The following is a 23,271-nucleotide window of genomic DNA, read 5'->3' on the forward strand; positions in this document are numbered from 1 at the left end:
GGATGTGTTCAAAGAACCCAGGGGCCCCAGATCCTGAGAGCCCCCAGCTCCACCCCTCCCGATTTTCTTCATTATTTATTCTGAGGGGCCACCAGGGAGACATGTGAGCACGGGCCCCCTCTCCCCTAGCTATGCCCCTGCATTGAGCATTGGTGTGCCTTTCAGCTTGGGATATGATAGAGGGGTGGTGGGGCTGTGTAGAAAAACGTAGTGAGTAGCAATGAGAGATACCTTTGGCCCAGGCACAGAGTATACAGAGGTGGTAGGTTTTGGATTGCCTCTGTTGCCAGCCATCATCCCTGCACCATCTGGTACTGAGATTCAGCCTGTTCATGGTTGTGGGAATAAGTATCTCTGGGAGACAAGGATGAGCTGAGCTGAGCAGAGGAGGGAGAAGCATGGAGCACAGAGCAGGGTATTCTTCTAGGGTACCCAAATATCTAATTGTCCTGGAGATTTCCTGAAGGAAGCTGTATGCATATGCTAATTTGTTTTTAGATGAAATGTGTAGCCAAGTTCCTGTTCCTCCTCTTGAAATGCTAATGATTCATTTATAGACCCAAGGCCTTGCACCAATGAAGAGAAGAAACGAAACTGAAGTTACAGAATTTGTCCTGACTGGATTTTCAAACTTCCCAGACTTGCAGTTGGTGCTGTTTGTTGTATTTTCCCTCATGTATTTGGCATCTCTTTCTGGAAACGTTATAATTATGGCTATAATCTGGCTGAATCGCAGTTTGCACATTCCCATGTATTTCTTCCTCTCACTCTTGTCCTTCTCAGAAAGCTGCTACACATTTGTCATTGTCCCCAACATGCTGGTAACTCTTCTCTTGGGAAGGAAGACGATCTCTTTTGCTGGATGTGTGACACAAATGTTTTTCTTCATCGGCATTGCGTGCACTAACTGCCTAATCCTCATTGGGATGGGATATGACCGCTATGTGGCCGTGTGCCACCCCTTGCATTATCATCTTATGATGAACAGGAGAGTTTGTTTGCAGTTGGGAGCTTCTTTGGCAGTGAGTGGCTTCTTTTTCTCACTTATTGAGACATACCTTGTATTCCACTTGCCCTTCTATGGAGGAAACAGAATTGACCACTACTTCTGTGATGTTGCACCTGTGGTCAAGTTGGCTTGCCCTCCTGATCAGAACACTGAAGTTGTGATTTTAGCACTCTGTACAATATTTATCCTTGGCTCCTTTCTCTCTGTCATCCTTTCTTATTTTTTCATCTTTGTCACTGTCCTAAGAATTCCCTCTGCAGAGGGGAAGCGCAAAGCATTTTCTACCTGTACCTCCCACCTTATTGTTGTGATTGTGCACTTTGGATGTGCTTCTGCCACCTACTTAAGGCCAATCTCCAGTTACATCCCTGGAAAAGACATCATGGTGTCTATCATGTACACACTAGTAACTCCACTTTTGAATCCCATTGTCTACAGTCTTAGAAATAAAGACATCCAAACTGCTCTCAGAAAACTCCTTATCAAAGAAATCCTCAACTGGAGAACAGGAAGAACTCATGCTCTTGTGTTGTGAATTTATAAAGGAGCATGAGGAGTCAGGGACATAGCAGAACAAGGGTACCAACGAAAAGTAACAACCATAACCAAGAGCCAGTTCAGCTGAACAGCCTCTGCTTCATGTGACAAGGATGGAGTCATGGTGAGAACTTGCCCACCCAGACATCATTAAAAGACATGCCAATGCAATCTCAGCACATCCTTTAATCACATGTGAGGGGTGTTCATCAGAATCGACCTGTTTAAATAGGGTTTTGGGGTTAAATAGGGGTGTTTTTTTAGAGGGGATACACATGTGATTAGAGGACATAAGATCACCTTTTTGTTTTTGTTTGTTTGCATTTCTATCCCGCTCTTCCTTCAAGGACCCTAGAGTATATAACCAGTACATGGTTGGTTCTGAAGGTATATCCTTCAGTGATGTGGGGCTGGGTGTGTTCTCACCACAGCCCCATCCTCCTTGTATGTAAAGGAGGATGTTCAGCTGAATCAGCTCCAAGGGTTTCTGGCATAGGCTTTCTTTTCTTTGCAAGATGCTGAATGTAAGAGAGATTCCTTGGGTTTGAAAAAGCTTTTGCATAGTAAACGTTTTACATAGTATGATGTGACTGCTGAAACTGCTTTTGAATGCATTCTCAATAGTAATGGAGGATGTTCTGCTCCCAACTATAAGTATCAAAAACTACAGAAGCACTTGTGATATTTTTGGAAATGTATTTTTAAGAAGTATTCAACAAAACTATTAGTAATTTTGTCATAGTCATTTCAATTTTTAGTTTCTCATTTCAAGCTTAATTTGTTTATATTACTTGATATGAGTACATATTACTTAATATATTACTTAATATTTGTTCATATTAATTACTTGTTTTATTCATATTACTTAAGGGTGGGCCACTACGTCTGGTGCCACATAGTGTATATTTTAGTCCAGTTTGTATTCCTTTCTTGTAGGTTGTGCTACCTCTTTCCTGAGTTTTAAAGTCTCTTATTTTTGTGGATGAACCTATGTAGGTTATTTTTCATTTTTTCCTTTCAAGTACTGTTTGTCACTGATTAATTAGATGCTTCCAACAAGATTTCATGCTGTTCTTTAAAGAGCCACCCAATTTGAAATCTCGCATTGCATTTACTAGCCACTAGATGTCACTGATGCTCTCTATACAGCAGAAATTCTACAGAGAGAAAAGTTAGACCAACAGAAGTGCAATTTTTCAGAATTGAGGACTCTATTGAAGTTTGCAGTGGCATTCAAATGTGTGAGAGAGACATCAAAGAAAGCTATAATCCCAGGGACATGGATACAATCCAGCCAAAGTTAAATATTTCTGTAGAATATTCAAAATGATGTGTGGGGGTGGGGCAGGCAGAGAGGGTTTGGTATAAGATGCTGCCTTGGGTGTTGCCTACTATGAACTATGAACTCTATGAACTATGAAGTAGGTGTTGCCTACTATGAACTATGAACTCCGCCCCAAAGAACTCCCCCGAAGGGGAGAAAGGTTAAAAAAAAGGTTTTTTTCCACTTTTAAAAAAATCACGAACCCCCTGAACTGTCAGGGTTCGATTCAATGTTGGACCGAATTGCTGGGGGATTCGGTTCAACCCCAAACCATCAAACCGAACTGGTTCAGGGTCGAACCTGTTTGCACATCCCTACTAGTTGGCCCTTCCCCTCTGCAGAGACCCTGGGGGGATGATGGAGAAAGAGGAAATGGAGTCCTGTAAGGCAGCCCCTTTAAGGACTAACAGGCAGAATACAGGAGGACGGGAATGGAAGGAAGGGGAGGGGCTAAGAGGGGTGGCGGCTGACCCTGGGAACAGATATAATGGGCTTGAAGCCAGTGATGAGGAAGCCAGGGGAGATGGAGGGTGGCTTCCTGTATGGGCTCCCGGGGAAGAGCAAGGCCTTTCCTCTCCCTGGCAGATGGAGGAGAAACAGGGTGCTTGGAGCCCCCTCCCCATCCCTCTGAGGCCTGGATGCCCAGGGATGGTGATGCTAGTGAGGAGGAAATGCCACAATTGGATTTGCCTTTTTCACACCTGCTGCACACTGAGTTGACACTTTCAATTTCACAAAACACCCAGGATCCCTCTCCTGTTCATTCACCAACAGATAAGACCCCCAGCAGGGTATATGTCAAGCTGGAGTGTTTTGCCCATAAATACCTATTCAGGATAAAAGATGAAAGCATTTGATGCCGGATATTTCACCTGCTGGTACCTTTCTAGGACAACCTTATTTCACTTCTGGGTTGAATGCAAAAGAACTTCTTATTTGGGGAAGAACTGCTTGCATAAATTTCATAATATATTATCAAATGTCAATATAGTCACTAAGAACGAGTTACAAAAAAGGTTGATAGAGAGTTGGTCTGAGGAGGAGAGCTGGTCTTGTGGTAGTGAGCATGAATTGTCCCCTTGGCTATGCAGGTCCACCTTGGGTGACTGCATGTGAGCATTGTAAGATACCCCCCTTAGGAGATGGGCCCATCGTTGAGTGGAAGAAGAGCACCTGCAGGCTTGCATGCAGAAGGCCCCAGGGACACACGCCCTGGCAGCATCTCTGGTACGGCTGAGAGAGGACCCCCCACCCCGGCCTGCCTAAAACACTGGAGAGCCACTGCCCGTCAGTGTAGACAATATTGAGCTGGGGGGACCAATGGTCTGACTCAGTATAAGGCAGCTTCCTATGTTCCTAAGGGGAAATACCATGCTTGAGTGTTTTCAAGTTAGGAACTTAATACTACATTTAGAAAGCTCTAAGATTTTGGGTAGAAAACCAATGGATTTTTAGAACTTATCAAAAACAATATTTTCTGTTCTAAAGGCTTAACATCTATTCTCTGTGAAAATAGATGGAACCAAACAGGCCGCAATTACATGAAAAAGTGGGAGTTGGATTTCAATACAGTTTTTTGGGACCAGAATGCTGGGGTGGGGGATGGAATCAATGCTATCTTAAATCATGATATTTGGATATTAGAGAAGTAAATGCAAAGCTTTTGAGAGCCAGTGTGGTGTAGTGGTTAGTGTGCAGGACTAGGACCGGGGAGACCCGAGTTCAAGTCCCCATTCAGCCATGAAACTAGCTGGGTGACTCTGGGCCAGTCACTTCTCTCTCAGCCTAACCTACTTCTCAGGGTTGTTGTGAAAGAGAAACTCAAGTATGTAGTACATCGCTCTGGGCTCCTTGGAGGAAGAGTGGGATATAAATGTAAAATAATAATAATAATAAATTATTATTATTGTTATTGTTATTGTTATTATTAATCAGAGGCAGGACTCGGCCTCACTTAGAGGAACTGTTGGGAGGGTGGGCCTGCCCTACAAAGGGAAGAAATAGCCCGGGAAGTTCCAGTCCAAGGGACCAATCCAGAGGGCTGGGCTGGGTTTTCTGGCCCCACTCCTTTCTGGAGCAGAGGGAGCTTTGCTAGGCTGCTGCTGGTTCAGGTCTGTCCCAGGAGGGCCCTGAGGAAGCCGCAGGCTGAGCTGCTGGGGATTTGGGAAGGCCGCAGCCTGTGAGTAATAAGGACCAGTGCGAAGCTCGGCGTGTTAGGAGGACGGTGGCTTTTCTTTTCTGTCATTGCTTGGAGTGTGAGTTGCCATGGAATGAAATCTCTCTCTTGCAATCTGCTGTGTGAAAAGACACTTGTTCTTATGACATACCTTTCCCTTTCAATCTGATCATAAGTCCTTGTTACTGAAGTGTGCTACTCTTCATGTTGGGTCTGTCACACGCCTTTGGAGGCCTAGGACTGCTCAGCCTTTGGGGGGAGGATTGGTTTGTGTGTAGTTGTGTGTTGTGTTTTTCCCCTCCCAGGTTGAAAAGGGGTATGTGAGCAGCCTGTGTGATTTGAAAGCCAGCCAGTTTATGTGTGTGTGCTCTCCTTACATTCCCAGCTTCCTCCTGTCCCTGGTCTGGAACTCGTGCGTGTGTGTGTGTGAGAGAGAGAGAGAGAGATCCCCACCACACACACACTTCTTGTTGAAGCCTCTGTCTCTGTGTGCATGATGTGTGTGATTTACCATGTAGTGGCTGGTGTGTTGGGTTTACTTTGAAGACTATTGCTTATTGCTCTAATCTGGTGGTCTCTGTGTTCTTAGAAATCCTCTTGACTTGACAGTAATGGCAGGGAGAAACCTTTCTGGCCTCCTGTCTTTGGTTGGTTGGCTTCCCATACAGTGCTGCTTCCGGACGGTATATGACTCTAGATGTGTTTGGAAGATAGTTTGTCTTTCCCAATGGAGAGACTATTTTAAGAGCATAAGAACAGCCCGGCTAGATCAGGCCCAAGGCCCATCTAGTAGAGCATCCTGTTTTGCACAGTGGCCCGCCAGATGCCGCTGGAAGCCACAGGCAGGAGTTGAGGGCGTGCCCTCCCTCCTGCCATTACTCCCCTGCAACTGAGGCTGGAGGTGGCCTTTAGCCCTCTGACTAGTAGCCAATGATAGACCTCTCCTCCATAAAGTTATCCAAACCCCTCTTAAAGCCATCCAGGTTGTTGGCTGTCACCACATCTCGTGGCAGAGAATTCCACAAGTGGATTATGCATTGTATGAAAAAGTACTTCCGTTTGCTGGTCCTAAATTTCCTGGCAATCAATTTCATGGGATGACCCCTGGTTCTAGTGTTATGGGAGAGGGAGAAGAATTTCTATCTACTTTCTCCATACCATGCATGATTTTATAGACCTCTATCATGTCTCCTCGCAGTCATCTTTTTTCTAAACTAAAAAGCCCCACCAGGTGTTCTAGCTTTGCATCATAAGAAGGGTGCTCTAGGCCACTGATCATCTTGGTTGCCCTCTTCTGCTCCTTTTCCACTTCTACAATGTCCTTTTTTAGATGTGGTGACCAGAATTGCACGCAGCACTCTGGGTGTGGCTGCATAATATTATAATGCCCTTTTGTATTAGGGCATTATAATATTAGCAGTGTTATTTTCAATCCCCTCCCTAATGATCCCTAGCATTGAATTGGCCTTTTTCACAGCTACCACACATTGAGTCAACACTTTCAACAAGCTGTCCACCACGACCCCAAGATCCCTCTCCTGGTCAGTCACCCACAGCTCATATCCCATCAGTGTATACTTGAATTTGGAGTTTTTCGTCCCAATGTGCATCACTTCACACTTGCCAACACTGAACTGCATTTGCCATTTTGTCGACCACTCACCCAGTTTGAAGAGATCCTTTTGGAGCTCCTCACAATCAGTTTTGGATTTCACTACCCAAAAGTTTGGCATCATCTGCAAATCTGGCCACCTCGCTGCTTACCCCTGCTTTTCTCTTCTCTCACAACAGCCCTGTGAGATGAGAGTGTTCCCTCCTCCCTCCTGTATTTATTCAAATAGAAGATGATTCCAAAGTTAAGACAACCCCCTTGAAAAATACAGTTATAAAAGGAACAGGTGTCTAAATTTAAGACACACAAACACACACGGGATGTGCACGTAACCACGAAGGCACGGTCCAGCGCTGGCGGGGGTCTCCCTTGAAAGGCGGGGGAGTTGCACTTACCTCTCCCGCCGCTTTTCCCCTGCTGTCGCTCTGTTTTTTGGAAACGATTTTGGGGCAGCAGCATTCCTCCCTGCTGCCCCTGCTCCCATTGTTAGCTGGAAATACCGGAAGTATCAAGCGCCCATGTACTTCTGGTATTTCCGGCTAACAACGGGGAAGGAAGGAATGCTGCCGCCCAAAAATTGTTTCCAAAAACCGGAGCACCAGTGGAGGAAAAGCGGCGGAAGGGGTAAGTGCAAACCGCCGCCCTTAAAGAACCACCTTCCACCAGCACCGGATTGCCGGACCAGGCCAAGTTCGAACCGGTTCAGAGGCCTCTGTCATGGCCTCCAGATCAGTTCAGGTAAATATGTTTGCTTGTTTTTTAAATGCAGGTTCCCTCCATCTTTCTTCTAAATTTTTATCAGGCATCCAATAGCATACAAAATCCTGTACATGTAAATTAAGAGACCCTGCTAACTGAACAAGAAAAATCTTTTAAAGTTGTGATTCTCTCTAATATATCTTATATTATAGAGGGAGATAATATCGGGGAGAGCATCTGACTCTATCCAGCCCCAGCACTGCATCTGTCCAGTGGCTGTTGTGGGTGTCTATCACATATTTCTTTTTAGAGTGTGAGCCCTTTTGAGACAGAGAATCATCTATTTATCCACTATTTATTTTTTCTATGTAAACAACTTTGAGAATGCTGATTGGAAAATGGTATATACAGTAAATGTTCACTGTAGTGTTAGCTGTGAGTTTGTGGCTTGGTCTCCCATACTCCAAAATTACTACTTCCCCATACCTACCAGAACACTGAAGGGTTTATAAAATTCAGAACTGGTAGACACTCCATCCCAACACACAAAATCGGCACCTCAGACATTTAACTATTTTTAATTACCTTACATTATTTTATTTATTTATTTATTTATCAGATTTATATACCACCCAAACTTTCGTCGCTGGGTGGTTAACATAAAATAATTAAAACACATATAAAAAGTTAAAACAATTTAAAATCAACCACAAAATTAAAACTGACACATTTTTAAAAGCTGAGAAAGCTTGGGTGAAAAGATGGATTTTCAGATTTATTTTTTTTTAATTGCCAGAGATGGGGAGGATCGTATCTTAGTAGGGAGCGCATTCCACAATCTCGGGGCAGCAACCGAGAAGGCCCGTCTCTGTGTAGCCACCAGATGAGTTGGTGGTAACTGGAGACGGACCTCCTCAAATGACCTCATTGGGCGGTGGGAATACCTGAGGGACCGCCTGCTTCCAAGGGTTGCTGCCCGCTTGACGAGGTCATCTGAGGGGGCTCTGCTCCAGGTGCCGACAATGAGGGAGGCTCAGTTGTCGTGCACGCGGGACAGGGCCTTCTCTGTTGCTGCCCCCAGACTCTGGAATGCTCTCCCGGTGGCTGTTCACTCCTCGGTCTCCATCACAGCTTTTAGAAAGCATGTTAAATCCTGGCTTTTTACCCAGGCTTTTATTTGATTGTCTCTGCTGCTGCTCTTTGTACTCTGTATTGCTTTTATGATTTTGTTTTAAATTTTTAATCAGATTTGTTTTATATTTTTAGCTTGATAGTTTAATTGTGTCTTTCTTACAATCTCTTAAAAATTTTTTTGCTGTAAACCGCCTTGGGGTTGTTTTAATGAAAGGCGGTATATAAATTTAACAATAAAATAAATAAATAAATAAATAGTGGAGAAGAAGCACTCTTAAATACTCTCAAATAAAAATTAGATAATAAGACATTCTCTTAAATAAAATTTAAGTGTCATTGTTCTCAGTGGAAGGACTACCTAGTCAGCCAATACAGCTTTTAGGCAACTTGAGTCCTGTGTAGTGTTTTGTCCTAAGCACTGCACAAAAGGCAAATTGTGGCATCTTCTTTGGCATAAAGAATGTATCAGCTAGTAGAAGAACCCCGGTTGCTATTGGCGCTTCCAGAAGCTAATCTTTTTATGCAATCCATAGTAGATCCTGGGACGGCCCCATGTACAGAATAGATGGCTACTAGAATCGTATAGCTACTTATCTATAGATCTATAAAGAATAGATGGCTAGTTATCATTGGCTACTAGTCTGGAGGCTATAGGCCACCTCCAGCCTCAGAGGCAAGATGCCTCTAAATACCAGTTGCAGGGGAGCAACAGCAAGAGAGAGGGCATGCCCTCACCTCTTGCCTGTGGCTTCTCAGAGGCAACTGGTGGGCCACTGTGTGAAACAGGATGCTAAACTAGCTAGGCCTGATCCCACAGGGCATGTTCTTATGAGTGAGTTTGGGTAGACTGAGGGGGGGGGGGGCGGGGGGCGGGATTCTGTAACTTGCAAGTGGCTCCTGCTACACAGAACCTGATGCCTGGAAGTTACCAAAATACGTTTTAATATTTTATTAAAATAAAATATAAAATATAATAAAATAGTTACCAAAGTTTTAATATTTTATTAAAATGTACTGAATGAAATAAACAATAAGACATAAAAATGTATGGATTTTAACTATATACAAACTGGGTGGGGAAAAGGTTTTTAACTATATAAGAATGGGGGGGGGGTTTGCGCCAGAGCAACATTGGCCAAGGGTGCCACAACCCCTTGAGCCGGCACTGCATCTCTCCACGGACAGGGTTGTCCAAGGCGGTGGAGGGAAGGGAAGGCAGGAAGGCAAGAGGCGCCCGTGCCGGAGAAGGATGGGGATATTTTATATGCCCTTTTGGATATCAATAACACTGAATTTTGTTTGTATATTTTTAACGTGATGCATTGTTCAGATTACTGTTCATTTTAAATGAGCAAATGAAACATGTTGTTGTTGTTGTTATTGAAATCCCGCCATACTACAGCCCTGACAAAAATAGTTAAGCTTGGGGAAGAAGCTTCCTTTGGAACCCACAGAAAGAGAGGAGAGCTGATCTTGTGGTAGCAAGCATGAATTGCCCCTTTGTATTTCACAAAGCTGAGACTGTTGGATGATTTGGTCCTGCTGCTCTTTACACCTTGTAGCTGTAGTCTCCTGTCCTCTGTTAAGCTGCTGCTGTACTATATTACACATGTCCTTAATGTTCGTCTGCAGCAGAGACATGGGGCCAGGAGCAGGAGAGGAAGGCAGCGAGGGATCCATTTAAAAATCTTGTCTCCAGGCCCACTCCAACCTTGGTACGCCCCTGTATATAAAATAAATGAATACGGCACTAAGTTTGAGATATTAATAACAGCAATAGAACGAAAAATACACTGAGCTTTTCAGTTAAGGCTGCAATTCTGTACACACTTACTTGATTGAAAATCTGATTGAAACCCTAAGCAGGCATGCATCAAATGAATCCAAAAACTTTAAACATTACAATACACAGATAGCCAATCAATCACTCAATCAGCCTTTATTACGGTCATAGACGAGTATAAAGTATAAGGGTGATTACATGATAAAAATGGGAGTAGATAAAAAGTGTGTGGTACTTAAGGTACATATTAATACTAAAACTACTAAAAATAGTAGAAAGTACACCAGAAGCATGAGGGCATAAAAGCCTGAAAATACCCTGAATACTCCCGCTGAATAAAGGCCTGAATACCCCTGCTAACTGGGCAAAGAGCCACGTTTGACTGTGGTGATTCTCTTTATTTAGCAGGGGGAGAGTAACTGGCCCTATCCACCCCCCAGCACAGTATTTCCAGTGGCTGTTGCTGCTGTCTATCTTATGTTTCTTTTTAGATTGTGAGCCCTTTGGGGACAGGGATCCATCTTATTGATTTGTTATTTCTCTGTGTAAACCTCCCTGAGCCATTTTTGGAAGGGCGATATAGAAATCGAATGATTGAATGCATGAATGAAAAGTAATAAAAGGCATGGGGGGGGGATAAAATGGATGTAAAAAGATTAAAAGACATGAGAAGACAGAAATACATAAAAGCCTAAGTATTAAAACTGGTATTTTATACCATTTGCATGGTATATGGTGCATGTTGTTCTGTTGATTGATTGATTGATTGATTGATTGATTGATTGATCTTAATCAAGTTTGATTGATCTGACATCAAGTTGGTGTCAACCCTTCGCAACCACATGGTATTCTATACCATTTTAGTAATAACCTTTGCATTTAGTTCTCTAATATCCAACGATAATGTTTTAAGATAGCATTGATTCCATCCCCCACCCCAGCATTCTGATCCCAAAACTGTATTGAAATCCAACTCCCACGTTTTCATGGAATTGTGGCCTTTTTGGTTCCATATATGGATATATGTTTTTAAGAGAGAATAGATGTTAAGTAGGGTTGTGCATTTTGTTTTTTTGTTTGGTTTGGTTTTTGGAACGAATCCAAAACACCCCAATTGTGTTCTTTGTTCGAAATTGCAAAATCTGAATCCGAAACGTTTTGGATTTTAAAAAATGGCCCCAGAGAAAAACTAGTGGGTGTGGGTGGTAGTGCCCAATGGGTGGAAACTACCACCTAAATTTCAGAGGAATTGGGCAAAGGGCTGGTTTTTGGTGAATTTTTGAAGTATAGGATTTTTCCCATAAGGGAGAATGGAGGTTTTAGCAAAAGTATAGCTTGATGTTGGGGGGAAAGGGGTGGCCCAGAGCAGAGTAGGGTGGGTGGTAGTGTCCAGTGGGGGCTAGGAAGCTGCCAGAATTATTTCAAAGGAATTGGGCAGAAGACTGATTTTTAAAGATGTAATGGAGTTTGCATGTCTGTAAAGTTCTTCCCCATAGGGAATGATGGACCTCCATAATTCCTGCCCCATAACTGCACTTGGGGGGCCCAGGTAGCCCAGAGCAAGTGGTGGTGTAGAGCACATAGGGTGCCAACCACCCCCATGGGTTGCTAACCCATGGGGTACTGGGTTCTGTTGTTTCTGAGATGTTTTGAGTGTAGATTCAGATTCTCTGGTAGCATATGAGAGTGAATTCATGTTTTGTCATTGAAAATCTCATATGCTATCAGAGAATCTACACTCAGAACATCTCAGAAACAACAGAACACAGCACCCCATGGGTTAGCAACCCATGGGGGTGGTTGGCACCCTATGTGCACTACACCACCACTCACTTCCGGCCACCCCTGTGCCCCCCAGGTGGCGTTATGGGTCTACTGAAACCTCCATTATTCCCTAGGTGGAGGGGAACCTTAAAGAAGCGTAAACTTCCAACAATTCCTAAGAAATCAGCCCTTTGCCCTATTCCTTTGGAATCTGGGTTGTGGCAGGCACCCCTTGGGGCACTGCCACCCAGCCCACTGTTTTGCCCCTCAGGCCCACTTTCTGCCCTGAATCTGCCCCAAAGACATTTCAACTTCATAAATTCTTTAAAAATCAGCCCTTTCCCCAATTCCTTTGGAATCTGGGTGGCAGTAGACACCCATTGGGGCACTACCACCTGAACCACTCTTCTGCCCATAAAGCCCCCTTTCTGCCCCCAATCCACCCCAAATAACATCAACATCACACATCAATAACAGCAGAGATTTGGGAAAAATCAGGCAGATTTCCAAAGGTCATGCACATCCACATCCCCCCGCCGCCCGAAATGCAATTGATCTACACACAACAATGTGAAGCAACAACAACGAAATGCACACTGCCCCACTGGCCAATGAGAGTAAATGCACACTGCCCCACTAGCCAATGAGGGTAAAATTTACCCTTAAATTTGCTTAAAAGGAATAAGGAGGCAATTGCCAGCAGATCAGCCTGTGCTTTCGCTGGCCAATCTGCAGGCTGGAAGGGCTGGAAATTCAAACAGCTGTCAAAACTCAAAATGGAGACTGAAGGAGAAAGACTTTTTGTGATTGCAAAATGGAGTTCCAAAACAGCCGAAACAACAAAACATTTTGTATCCAAAACAGGGATGTTTTGTTTTGGCTACAAAATTTTCTGTTTTGAGCACTGGGTGTTTTGTTTTGGCTACAAAACAGCCAAAATGGCCTGTTTTGTGCACAAAACGTTTTGTATCCAAAGCAAAACACACATCCCTAATGTTAAGCCTTTAGAACAGAAAAAAATATTGTTTTTTATAAGTTCTAACAATCTTTTGGTTTTCTACCCAACATCTTAGAACTTTTCAAATTTAGTATTGTAAAGCTCAGTAAGTATTGTCTACACCAGGGCTGCTCAACTTTGGCACTGCAGCTGTTTTTGGACCACAGCTCCCATCATCCAGCCACAGTGGCCAGTAGTGAGGGATGATAGGAGTTGTACGCCAACGTCTTCAGGAGGACCAAAGTTGAGCAGCCTTGGTCTACACTGATGGGCAGTAGCTCTCCAAGGTTTTAGGCAGGGCGGTGGTGGGGGAATGTACCTGGGACCTTCTGCAGGCAAGCCTGCAGATGCTCTTCCACTCAACTATGTCCCCATCTTCTATGGGGAGTATCTTACAATGCTCACATGCAGTCACCCAAGGTGGACCTGCGGAGCAAACGGGACAATCCATGCTCACTACCACAAGACCAGCTCTCCTCCTCAGACCACCTCCCTATTACCTTTTTTCCCCTAACATGTCCTTAGTGACTATATTGACATTGATGAATATATTATGAAATCTACGCAAGCAGTACAGTAGTAGTAGCAGTCTTTGAAATAAAACCATTTTAATCAGGATGTTTTTAATAAGCAGTCAAGCCATGCTTCTTCATTGCTAAAATAGATGTCAGTAATTTTGGATCTTGGTTTAAGAGCGAAACTGGTCTATCAGATCCTCCAAAGGATTCGTATCTGTTATATGGATTACAACAATCCTAGCCTCAGACCAGGAGTGAGAGAGGCTATCAGTTCTTAATATTCATTAATTAGCTGACCTAATGTAAAAAAAAAAAAGTCTGCCGCACATGTGCAGATGCCTCTGCGAGGCCCTGGGCCATGCCAGTACTTGCGGAAACCATATGTGCATGTGCGGCGGTGGACAAAATGGCCCCTGTGCCAACATACGGAGGCCCGAACAGGCCAAAAAATGCGGTAGGCCACAGTGGTGCTGACCAAGGTCGGTGGGGGGAGGAGGAACTTTCATGGGTCTCCCCGTGGCCTAGAGGAAGCCCCCCGAAGGGACTAAAGATTTTTTTTTTTAAAAATTTTTAAATCGTGAACTCCCTGAACCGTCGGTGGGGTTTGGTCCAAGGTCGGACCAAACCAGGGAGAAGGGGGGTTTGATTTGACCACAGAACCATTGGACCGAAGCCCTTTCGAACTGTTCGCACATCCCTAAACTAGATCTGGACTGGACATAACCTTCTGAAATTTGACCACGGAACCATTGGACCGAAGCCCTTTCGAACTGTTCGCACATCTCTAAACTAGATATGGACTGGACATAACCTTCTGAAACTAGATATGAAATGGACATAACCTTCTGAAATTTCTTGCAAAAATCTGATGGTAACTCATCCCTACTTTGCTAAGCTTTGTATTTGAGAGCCAGCATGGTATAGTGGTTAGAGTGCTGGACTAGGACCGGGGAGACCCGAGTTCAAATCCCCATTCAGCCATGAAACTAGCTGGGTGACTCTGGGCCAGTCACTTCTCTCTCAGCCTAACCTACTTCACAGGGATGTTGTGAAAGAGAAACTTAAGTATGTAGTACATCGCTCTGGGCTCCTTGGAGGAAGAGCGGGATATAAATGTAAAATAATAATAATAAGCTGATTCAGAAAAACTACTAGAAGAATATAAATGTTTATGATAAGTAGCAAATTGATTGGAAATATCATCTGACAGACAAAATATTTGATTTCATTCTTGCAATCTTGAGTCCATTTTTGTATTTAATCCTCTAACTAACTGTGATTAATTTGTGGGATTTATGTATGAGAGCTCTTTTATATGTTTCATATGTTGTAGAACTATATATTTGTATATATATATATTTGAAAAGTCAATGATTTATAAAAAATATATAAAAACCTTCATTAGGCTCTGTTCCTATTCACCATAACATGCCATGTGCTCACAAAAGCCTCCATTGTCTGAGTGCAGAATTTGAGGTTTTCTCCTAAATGTTTGCAACATTAACAATATTTGCATGTGTTTACTGATATCAGTGTGAGTTGTTTCAAGGGGAATATTTCTCTCTTTTTCCTTGCATTTGGAAAAAGTCGATCCGATTCCCTTTGCTTTCACACCGCATATGTATGCATATGCATAGATTGTACAATGCAGGTGTCGGTTTTTAGGCCTCTGACTAAAGCCTCTTTCTCCAGCTGAGATATAGCTTGGGAGTTGTCTTGATGACCTCATCTTCTGTGCCACAGCTTTGATAACTCTCTCTGTATGAGCACAGTCTTGCAGCTTTGCCTTTTTCTTTCTCACAGTCTACTTCAAATAGGCCATTCACCCAAAGAGATTGTGAGGCGCTCCAAAAGGCTCTCTCCAGACTGTGGGAGTCGGTGACAAAATGGCCAATGTGGTTCAGTGTAAGCAAGTGAAAAGTGATGCATATTGGGGCAAAAACCCCAAACTTCACATATATGCGGACAGGGTCTGAGCAGTCGGTGTCTGACCAGGATTGAGATCTGGGTTGGTGGACAGCTCATTGAAAGTGTCGACTTAGTGTGCGGCAGCTGTGAAAAAGGCAAATTCCATGCTAGGGATCATTGGGAAGGGGACTAAAAATTAAAATGCTAATATTATAATGCCCTTATACAAATCTATATAATGCCCTTATACCATAGTACATACAGTTCTGGTCACTGTATCTTAAGAAGGACATTGTAGAACTGGAAAAGGTGCAGAAAAGGGCAACCAAGATGATCAGGGGCCTGGAGCATCTTCTCTCTGAGGCATGACTACAATATCTGGGGCTTTTTAGTTTGGAAAAGAGCAGCTATGGGATGATATGGTAGAGGTTTATAAAATTATGCATGGAGTAGAGAGAGTGAAAGTTTTATCCCTCTCTCACAACACTAGGGGCCATCCTGTGAAACTGAGGGCCAGGAAGATGAAAGGACGTATTTTTCCGCACATAGCACATAATTAACCTATGGAATTCTCTGCCACTGGATGTAGTGACGGCCACCAGCTAGGATGGCTTTAAAAGGGACTTAGAGAAAATCATGCAGGACATGTCTATCAATGACTACTAATCTGGTGGCTATAGGCCACCTCCAGCCTCAAAGGCAGGATGCCTCCAAATATCACTCTCAGAGGAGTAACAAGAAGAGACAGGGCATGCACATACCTCTTGCCTGTGGGCTTTTTGGAGGCATCTGGTGGGCTACTGTGTGAAACAAGATGCTGGTGTAGACAGACCTTGGCCTGATCCAGCGGGGCTGTTCGTCTGGAGTCCATTCATAAGCAATTCCTTTCCAGTTATAACCAAACAATGCTTTCCCTTGAACATTTCAGAGCCTTTCTCAGTAGCATAAGTACTGTCAAGTGACTGACATTAAACTGGCTTCAGGTATGGTACCATATAAGCGTCTTCAACTCTTAGTTTAATGGTTTCTCCATTTCTCCCAGTTCCCAGTGCAACTTTGCAGGCCCTCTGCCTTCTGCAAATACTTGTGTTCCCTTTTCTAGATCAGGGGTTCCGAACCAGTGGTACTTCACATGTTGCTGAACTACAGATCCCATCATCCCCAGCTGCAATTTATTGTGGCTAAGAATGATGGGAGTTGTAGTTCAGCAACATCTGGAGTATGTTGAGATATGGTGAAACTCCACCTTTTTCTGGCTCCAGCGCCTACAGAAGCAAGAGGTGGACACATCCATGCCCTGGCAAGGAACTGGGCTTGGGAGTATGCCAACAGTCCAACGCAGACAGGAAGCTCATTTCCGAGCTTGTCATGACACTTGAGCCGTTCCTTCTTGCGATGAGCAGCTTGTGTGACGAGGTGGCTGCTCTTCTCCTGGAGAAGATGATGAGTGTGCTCCAGCCCTCCCTGACCACTGGGGAAGCACCTGCCCCCCTGGCAGGTCCGTTGAGGACTGGAGTGGTGGCATGGCTCAGCAGCAAGTTGGGTCAATTGGCAGAGCATGGTTTGGCCTGCCGATGTGACCCAACTGTGAAGGGCAACACCCAGGTGGAGGGCCCTCCGGGTTCAAGAAGTTAGGCAGGCAGAGGAGAGGAGGCTGGGTCTGAACCAGGAGGAGGGTGCTGGAGTGCCTACTTCTAGTGTGCAGTCCATACCCAGCAGCAGTGTCATCTCCACTTCCTAGTCCAGCAGCATGGTGTCCCTGGCTGCGCCAATGCAGCCGGCACATCAGTAGTAGTTGGAAGTGAAAAGCGACTCCTGTTTAAGTTACTGTTCTTCACTTCATCTTGTGGCAGCATACTCCAAAAACCCATCCCAAACATGATGCACGATGGTGCACCTCTCTCATGCCCCCCATTCTTTCTAAACGAAAAGGTCCCAGTTGCCTCCACCTTTTCCCTTCCAGGAAGGAGCTACACCCCTGAGCTCTTTCATGGTCCTTTCCTATACCTGTCCAAGCTCTAACATAAGCTTGGTGAGCTGGGTTGAGCAGAACTGCACACAATGTTCCAAAGGTCTCTGCACCAATGTATTTTGGCGGCTGTCTCTACTTAATTCCTCAGCCAGAAAGAAGACAATGCAATACCTGGAAACCTATTAGGCTGCCCCGGCTGTTCTGCAACCCTTCCCTGTCCCATTGGCTCCCTCTCCTCCAAATGTGTGCTTAAAGGTCTCTTTTTCACCTTCTCCCTGCTCTCTTCTAGGCTGCGAAGGGTCTGCAGTTGCTGCAGGGAACTGTGGAAAGCCTCCCCCACAGGTGACTCCAAGCCCCCCAGACAGAGGTTCTGGAAGAGGAGGAACTGGATTGAGCCCACTCCGGCTCCTCCTCCAACTGTGGCTCCTCCGCCAACTCCAAAGGGGGCCAGACATCTTCGGGAGTCACCATCGGTGAGGAGGTGCCCCAGGCTCCTGGGGAATGGTTGGGACTGGGGGTGACACTTTGGGGGGGATGGGACAGCTAGTGCTTAGCAGACTGGCAGATTTGTGGGCCTTAATTTAAAATGTGTGGGCCTGAATTTCTTCTTCCCTTCCAGACTTGAGCACTGCAGCGCAGAAAAGAGATAGAGCTAAGGTAAGCTATCATTGAGTAAAGGGCCTTCCTCCACAGAGCCCAGGTCATTGCTGTGAGAGGCATTTGCCCCACAGGGGATCTGGGAGCACCCACCCTCTGCTGTGATCCCTTTCCCAGTTCTGCAATCTCCCTGAGAAGCAGCAGAATAACCCATGGAGGGGGTGGGGTCCCAAGAACTTGAAGCAACCCATGCAGTAAGGGTGTCTGGTCCATTTCCAGGAAGCCACAGAGAAGTCCTTCCATCACTAACAGCTCAATGCTTCTAATTTTCAGATCATCCGCTGGTGGAAATATTTGCTGGATTCCATAGTGGAGAAAGTACAAGATGCTGAATCAAGGGGCATTGATACACTGTAATTCAGCAAGGCGGAGGCTGTTGATGCCATTTTGGTGAGTGAGATGCAGCAGAGAATGACCAAGAGCAGGCTCAGTCTAAACCTGACTTCCAAGACTGTGTGTTTGGGGCATCATCTTGTTTGTTTGTTGTTCTATTTATTTTTTCTCTAAGTAAACTTTTGTTGAAAAACAGTGTGAAAATGTTGTTGTGGGATCTGTCCCAATGAAGTCCATGGGTACTGATCAACTCTTTTCTGCTCTTTACCTTCTCCCAGGAGCTAATGGAGAACATAACAATACATCCGGACCCTGGCTCCCTCTTACGAAGAGCCATGGACACGGTCACGTTGCTCAGGTAGACACATAGTCATCAGGGATTAAATAGGAGGGGGTTGTATCAGAAAAGGGCAGTGGCAAACTAGACGAGATCTGTAACTGGATCTGCCCTTTTAAAAAAGATGGCAATTAATTCTAACGGGTTGGGTAAAATCTTGTTAAGTTATAAGGCTAGAGGTAGATAAGGCTAGAAGTAGCCTTATCTGCATCAGGGCCTCCCCAGGCCTGGATTTGTCATTTTTGAAAAAACAGGAGAAACCATCACAGACCAACCGTTTTGACGCTTGCTTAGTTGCCCTGTTCCTCTTCTCTACATGAGCTTCCCTTGACTGAGTCACCAGCCTTGCTCACACTATGCAATCTTATATTTCCCCCCCTTCCAGCAAAATCAAGCCGGCTTTACCACAAAAACTCAAGTTGGCAGTGCTGCACGTGGCGGTGTCCGGGGCCAACTACCTGGAGCCAGGGACCCAGGTAAATTCTCATTGAGCTTTTTCCTCCTGCAGCACAGACTCCTGCTGCTTCTACTCCTGGGGTCCTTGAAATGGTTTGACTGCCTGCAGAGGTTCTTCCTTACATTTCTGAGATATAATGTGTAAGCTCTTCTTCCGGGATAATTGTGAGTGGCCTTTCCTACTTCCAAATATCCTGGTTCTTTCTCGGTCCAACTGGAATCAAACATGATACTGCCGTAAGCATGAGTGCTTTTCAGTATTGTGTTCTTAAGACAGGTTGTCTCTCCTACTCATGACTGATCTTCTCTTTACCCCCTAGAATGAGACCTTTGAAAGTCTCCTGAGGATGATCCGGGGGTTTCTGGAGGAGGCCCCCACAGTCTCCAACTTAAACAGCATCTTGAAGGTAAGTGCAATTTAATGTGCAATGTGCAATTTAATGTGTAATGTGCCCTATTCGGACATTAGGCAGTACATGTGTATAGGTGTCTGGACACTTGGACGTGATTTTGTGTGCATGACTGTAGTTGCATTCCTTTAAAAAGTAGAGGCCCCAATATGGCATGGTCCAGATGGGAAGTGTCTAGCAGTGCCTGTCTTCCACAGCCTGTATGTATAGCTGTCCCTGTGTACACTTCTGCACCTGTGCACTGTCCACTCGTTGTCCGAGTGTTGAACATCAGGTGTCAATGGGGCTTCTGTCTTCATCCTTTCAGACATCTGCACCTGGTCTGACAGAAGGAAGCAGCAGACCCCATTCTCTTTGTTGATTTAGAGTATTTCTAGGCCACTTCCCAATTAGAAGCAAACTGGCTGAGAAGAAGGAGAAAAACATCAATCCAATAAACAACCCTTCACAAATATTTAAGATCTTTTAAACTTAATTTTGGGGGATGTTTGTACAGGAATAGATCACCCTTAAACTTGTTTGGGCCATCAGTCAATGGATATTCCTGTAATGGGGCAAATTCCTTCCGGGCTTAGCTCTCAGTAGCATGGCAAGGGATTATTTAGGCCAGTGCAGTGACTGAGCTGCTCTTTCAACCCACAGGAGCTCTCGCGGTACATCAGTGCCAAGGAGCCCCAACTGAAGGCTCTGGGCCAGGAAGCCTGCAGGTGCATTTTGAGCCATGCTGCCAGCCTGCCAGGTTTTGATGTAAGTACCCCTCTGTGGACATGGCTTGGCTCTTATTCAAAATCCTCCGGGACCCCTGTCAGGTTCCAGGTTCAGAAGAAGACCTCCTATTGGTCTCTGGTCACCCTGGGGCTGCCTGGCAGCACACCTGCTGCAGAAGGGCTGTTTCCATTGGGGCTCACCCAATGCCCCTTGGGACAGCAGCAGTGGCAGGAGGAACAGCAGAGAGCTGGGTTCCCCCTGTGTCTCTTCTGTCTGCCCAGTGCCCCAGAGAGCCACACTCCAGCTTTGGTAATCCTCAACTTTGCACCCAACTGTATCATCTTTTTGGTACTCATAGACACGGAAAAAGAAGTCCACATATTTAATAAATAAAATGCATCTCTATTTCTACAGCTCAAGACACTGAAGTATCCTTTCGCCATAAAGATAAAGAGCAGCATCCAAGGTAACTTGGGCTATTTCCAGGGAAGGGGGGGGGGCAGAACTGTATCCCTGTAGACCCTCCTTCATTTATTCAACATGCATGAGTCCCTCCTTACCTCTTATCAAAGTCAATTCAAATAAGAAAATCAAGTCTCTTCTCTTCTCTTCAGATGATCTTGTCTTGGAAGACTTTAACAAGGAAGAGGAGTTTGGTAAATATATGAGAATCAGAAAGGAGAGAGTGGGAATGATTGAATAGCCATTGGATATAAGCCAGAGACTTCATGTTTTGTTTTCTGTTTTGTTTTGTAGGATGAGAGATATGTTTTTCAAATGAGATGTGCAGAAGAAAAAGAAATTGTGTCCACAGCACAACAGCTAAACAAAGGTTGGTGCAGGGAATTGTCCAAGATGTGTTCTCCAGTTGACTGTATCTTGTAAATGTGGTTTTTACAACTTTTACAACCCGTCCAGAGAGTTTCAAAAATCAAAATCTATCACAGAGAGGTAGAAAGAAGCAGCTTTTTAAAGGGAATCTCTTCCCCTCCAGATTCGTTTAGCCCCTTCCTTACTGATCTTCAAATCTCTATTGAAGACTTTTCTTTTTCACCAGGCTTTTGCCCTGCTTTTTGTTAGTTACTTTAGTTTTTAATTCAGGATGTAATTTTTAATGTTGTCTTGCTTGCATAGTTTTGTGCACCACCTGGAGTCTTCGGAGTGGGCGGTATATCAAATGTTTCTAATAAATAAATAAATAACAAATAGACAGAAATCTTCCCCTGTCTTTCAGATGTACCCTGATGAGGTCTCTCTCGATGCTGCCAAATTCAAGGAAAAAGCCACGACACGGCTGCATCAAGTGATGAATATGTGTATGTGAAATAGCCTTTAAAATTGCTTGCTGTTGGGGACAGGGGGGTCGACATTTTTTTAATTGGTTCTTGCATCTCTTCAAATCCACTAGAGACTTCTCTCTCAAACTGGTACAGAGGATACATGTGCAGAGGTGACAAATTCAGATGTAGCATCTTCAAGATCTAATAATAACACCAGAATTAATACGTGAAAGAGCAAAGAAAATTAAAAATTGGACTGCGCCAGGAGATGATGAACTGCATGACTTTTGGCTTAAACACCTAACAAGCCTTCATAAACCACCATCAAAACAGTTCAATCACATTTTGCAGGTGGTGATATTGAACAATGGCTAACAACTGGGAAAACTCATCTCATAATGAAAGACCCAGCAAAAGGTACAGTCCCAAGTAATTATAGACCGATAACCTGCCTGCCAACCATGTTCAAATTATTAACTGGAATAATAGCAGATGAAGTGATGCAACACTTATTAACTGACAAACAGCTTCCAGTTGAACAGAAAGGAAATTGCCCGAACACCAGAGGCACAAAAGACCAGCTGCTGATTGACAAAATGATTTTAGAAAATTGCAAGAGAAGAAAAACAAATCTAAGTGTTGCATAGATTGACTACAAGAAAGCCTTCGACTCCTTGCCTCACACATGGGTACTAAAATGTTTAGAAACAACTGGTGTCAGCCTAAACAATCAGATATTTATTTAAAAAGCAATGAGCATGTGGAGTACACAGTTAACAATCAATAGAATTAGAAGAGGCATTTTCCAAGGGGATTCACTATCCCCTCTCTTGTTTGTAATCGCCATGACCCTACTTTCACAAATACTAAACAAAACAGGCCTTGGATACCAAACATCTAAAACATCAAGTCAAATCAACCATCTGCTGTACATCGATGATCTGAAGTTGTATGGAAAGTCCCAGTCAGAAATCAAATCACTGCTAAATACTGTCTGTATATTCAGTAGCAATATAGCATTGGAGTTTGGACTAGACAAGTGTGCTGCATTAATAATGAACAGAGGAAAAATAAGAAAAACAGAAGGAATAGAACTGCCCAATGGAAGCAACATCAAGAACCTGGAAGAGAAAGAACATTACAAATACTTGGGCATTTTCCAGGCTGAAAACATTGCACACACTGAAGTTAAAAGAAAAATTGGAACTGAACACATCAGGAGAGTTAGAAAAACCCTCAAGTCTAAACTCAATGGCGGGAACACCATACAAACCATACACTCCTGAGCTTTACCTGTTATCAGATACACTGCAGGAATAACAGACTGGACCCAGGCAGAGCTAGAGACGCTAGATCGTAAGACCAGGAAAATCATGACCATCAATCATGCTCTGCACCCCCGCAGTGATGTCGATAGGTTATACCTCCCTCGCAGCTCAGGTGGAAGAGGAATTCTGCAAGTCCATGAAACAGTAGAGGAGGAGAAAAGAGGCCTTGAAGAATATATCAAGGACAGTGAAGAAGATGCACTTCAAATGGTCAATAATGAGAAACTATTCAATACCAATGAAACAAAGCAGGCCTACAAGAAAGAACAAGTCAAGAACTGAGCAGAAAAATGGAGAAATAAGCCCCTGCATGGCCAATATGTGCACAA

The 23,271-nt window shown here is 44.2% G+C and overlaps 1 protein-coding gene across 1 annotated transcript; it reads left to right on the forward strand.

Moving 5' to 3' along the window:
• Positions 1-575: 575 nt before the first annotated feature.
• Positions 576-1,544, forward strand: LOC128343700 (olfactory receptor 10T2-like). Its single transcript, XM_053293136.1, has one exon. The coding sequence runs from the start codon at positions 576-578 to the stop codon at positions 1,542-1,544; it is 969 nt and encodes a 322-aa protein (XP_053149111.1).
• Positions 1,545-23,271: the final 21,727 nt, after the last annotated feature.

This window comes from Hemicordylus capensis, chromosome 2, assembly GCF_027244095.1.
Source record: "Hemicordylus capensis ecotype Gifberg chromosome 2, rHemCap1.1.pri, whole genome shotgun sequence".
Lineage (NCBI taxonomy): Eukaryota > Metazoa > Chordata > Lepidosauria > Squamata > Cordylidae > Hemicordylus > Hemicordylus capensis.

Coding starts and splice junctions, on each gene's coding strand:
- LOC128343700 (XM_053293136.1), top strand. CDS start 576: ATGAAGAGAAGAAACGAAACTGAAGTTACAGAATTTGTCCTGACTGGA.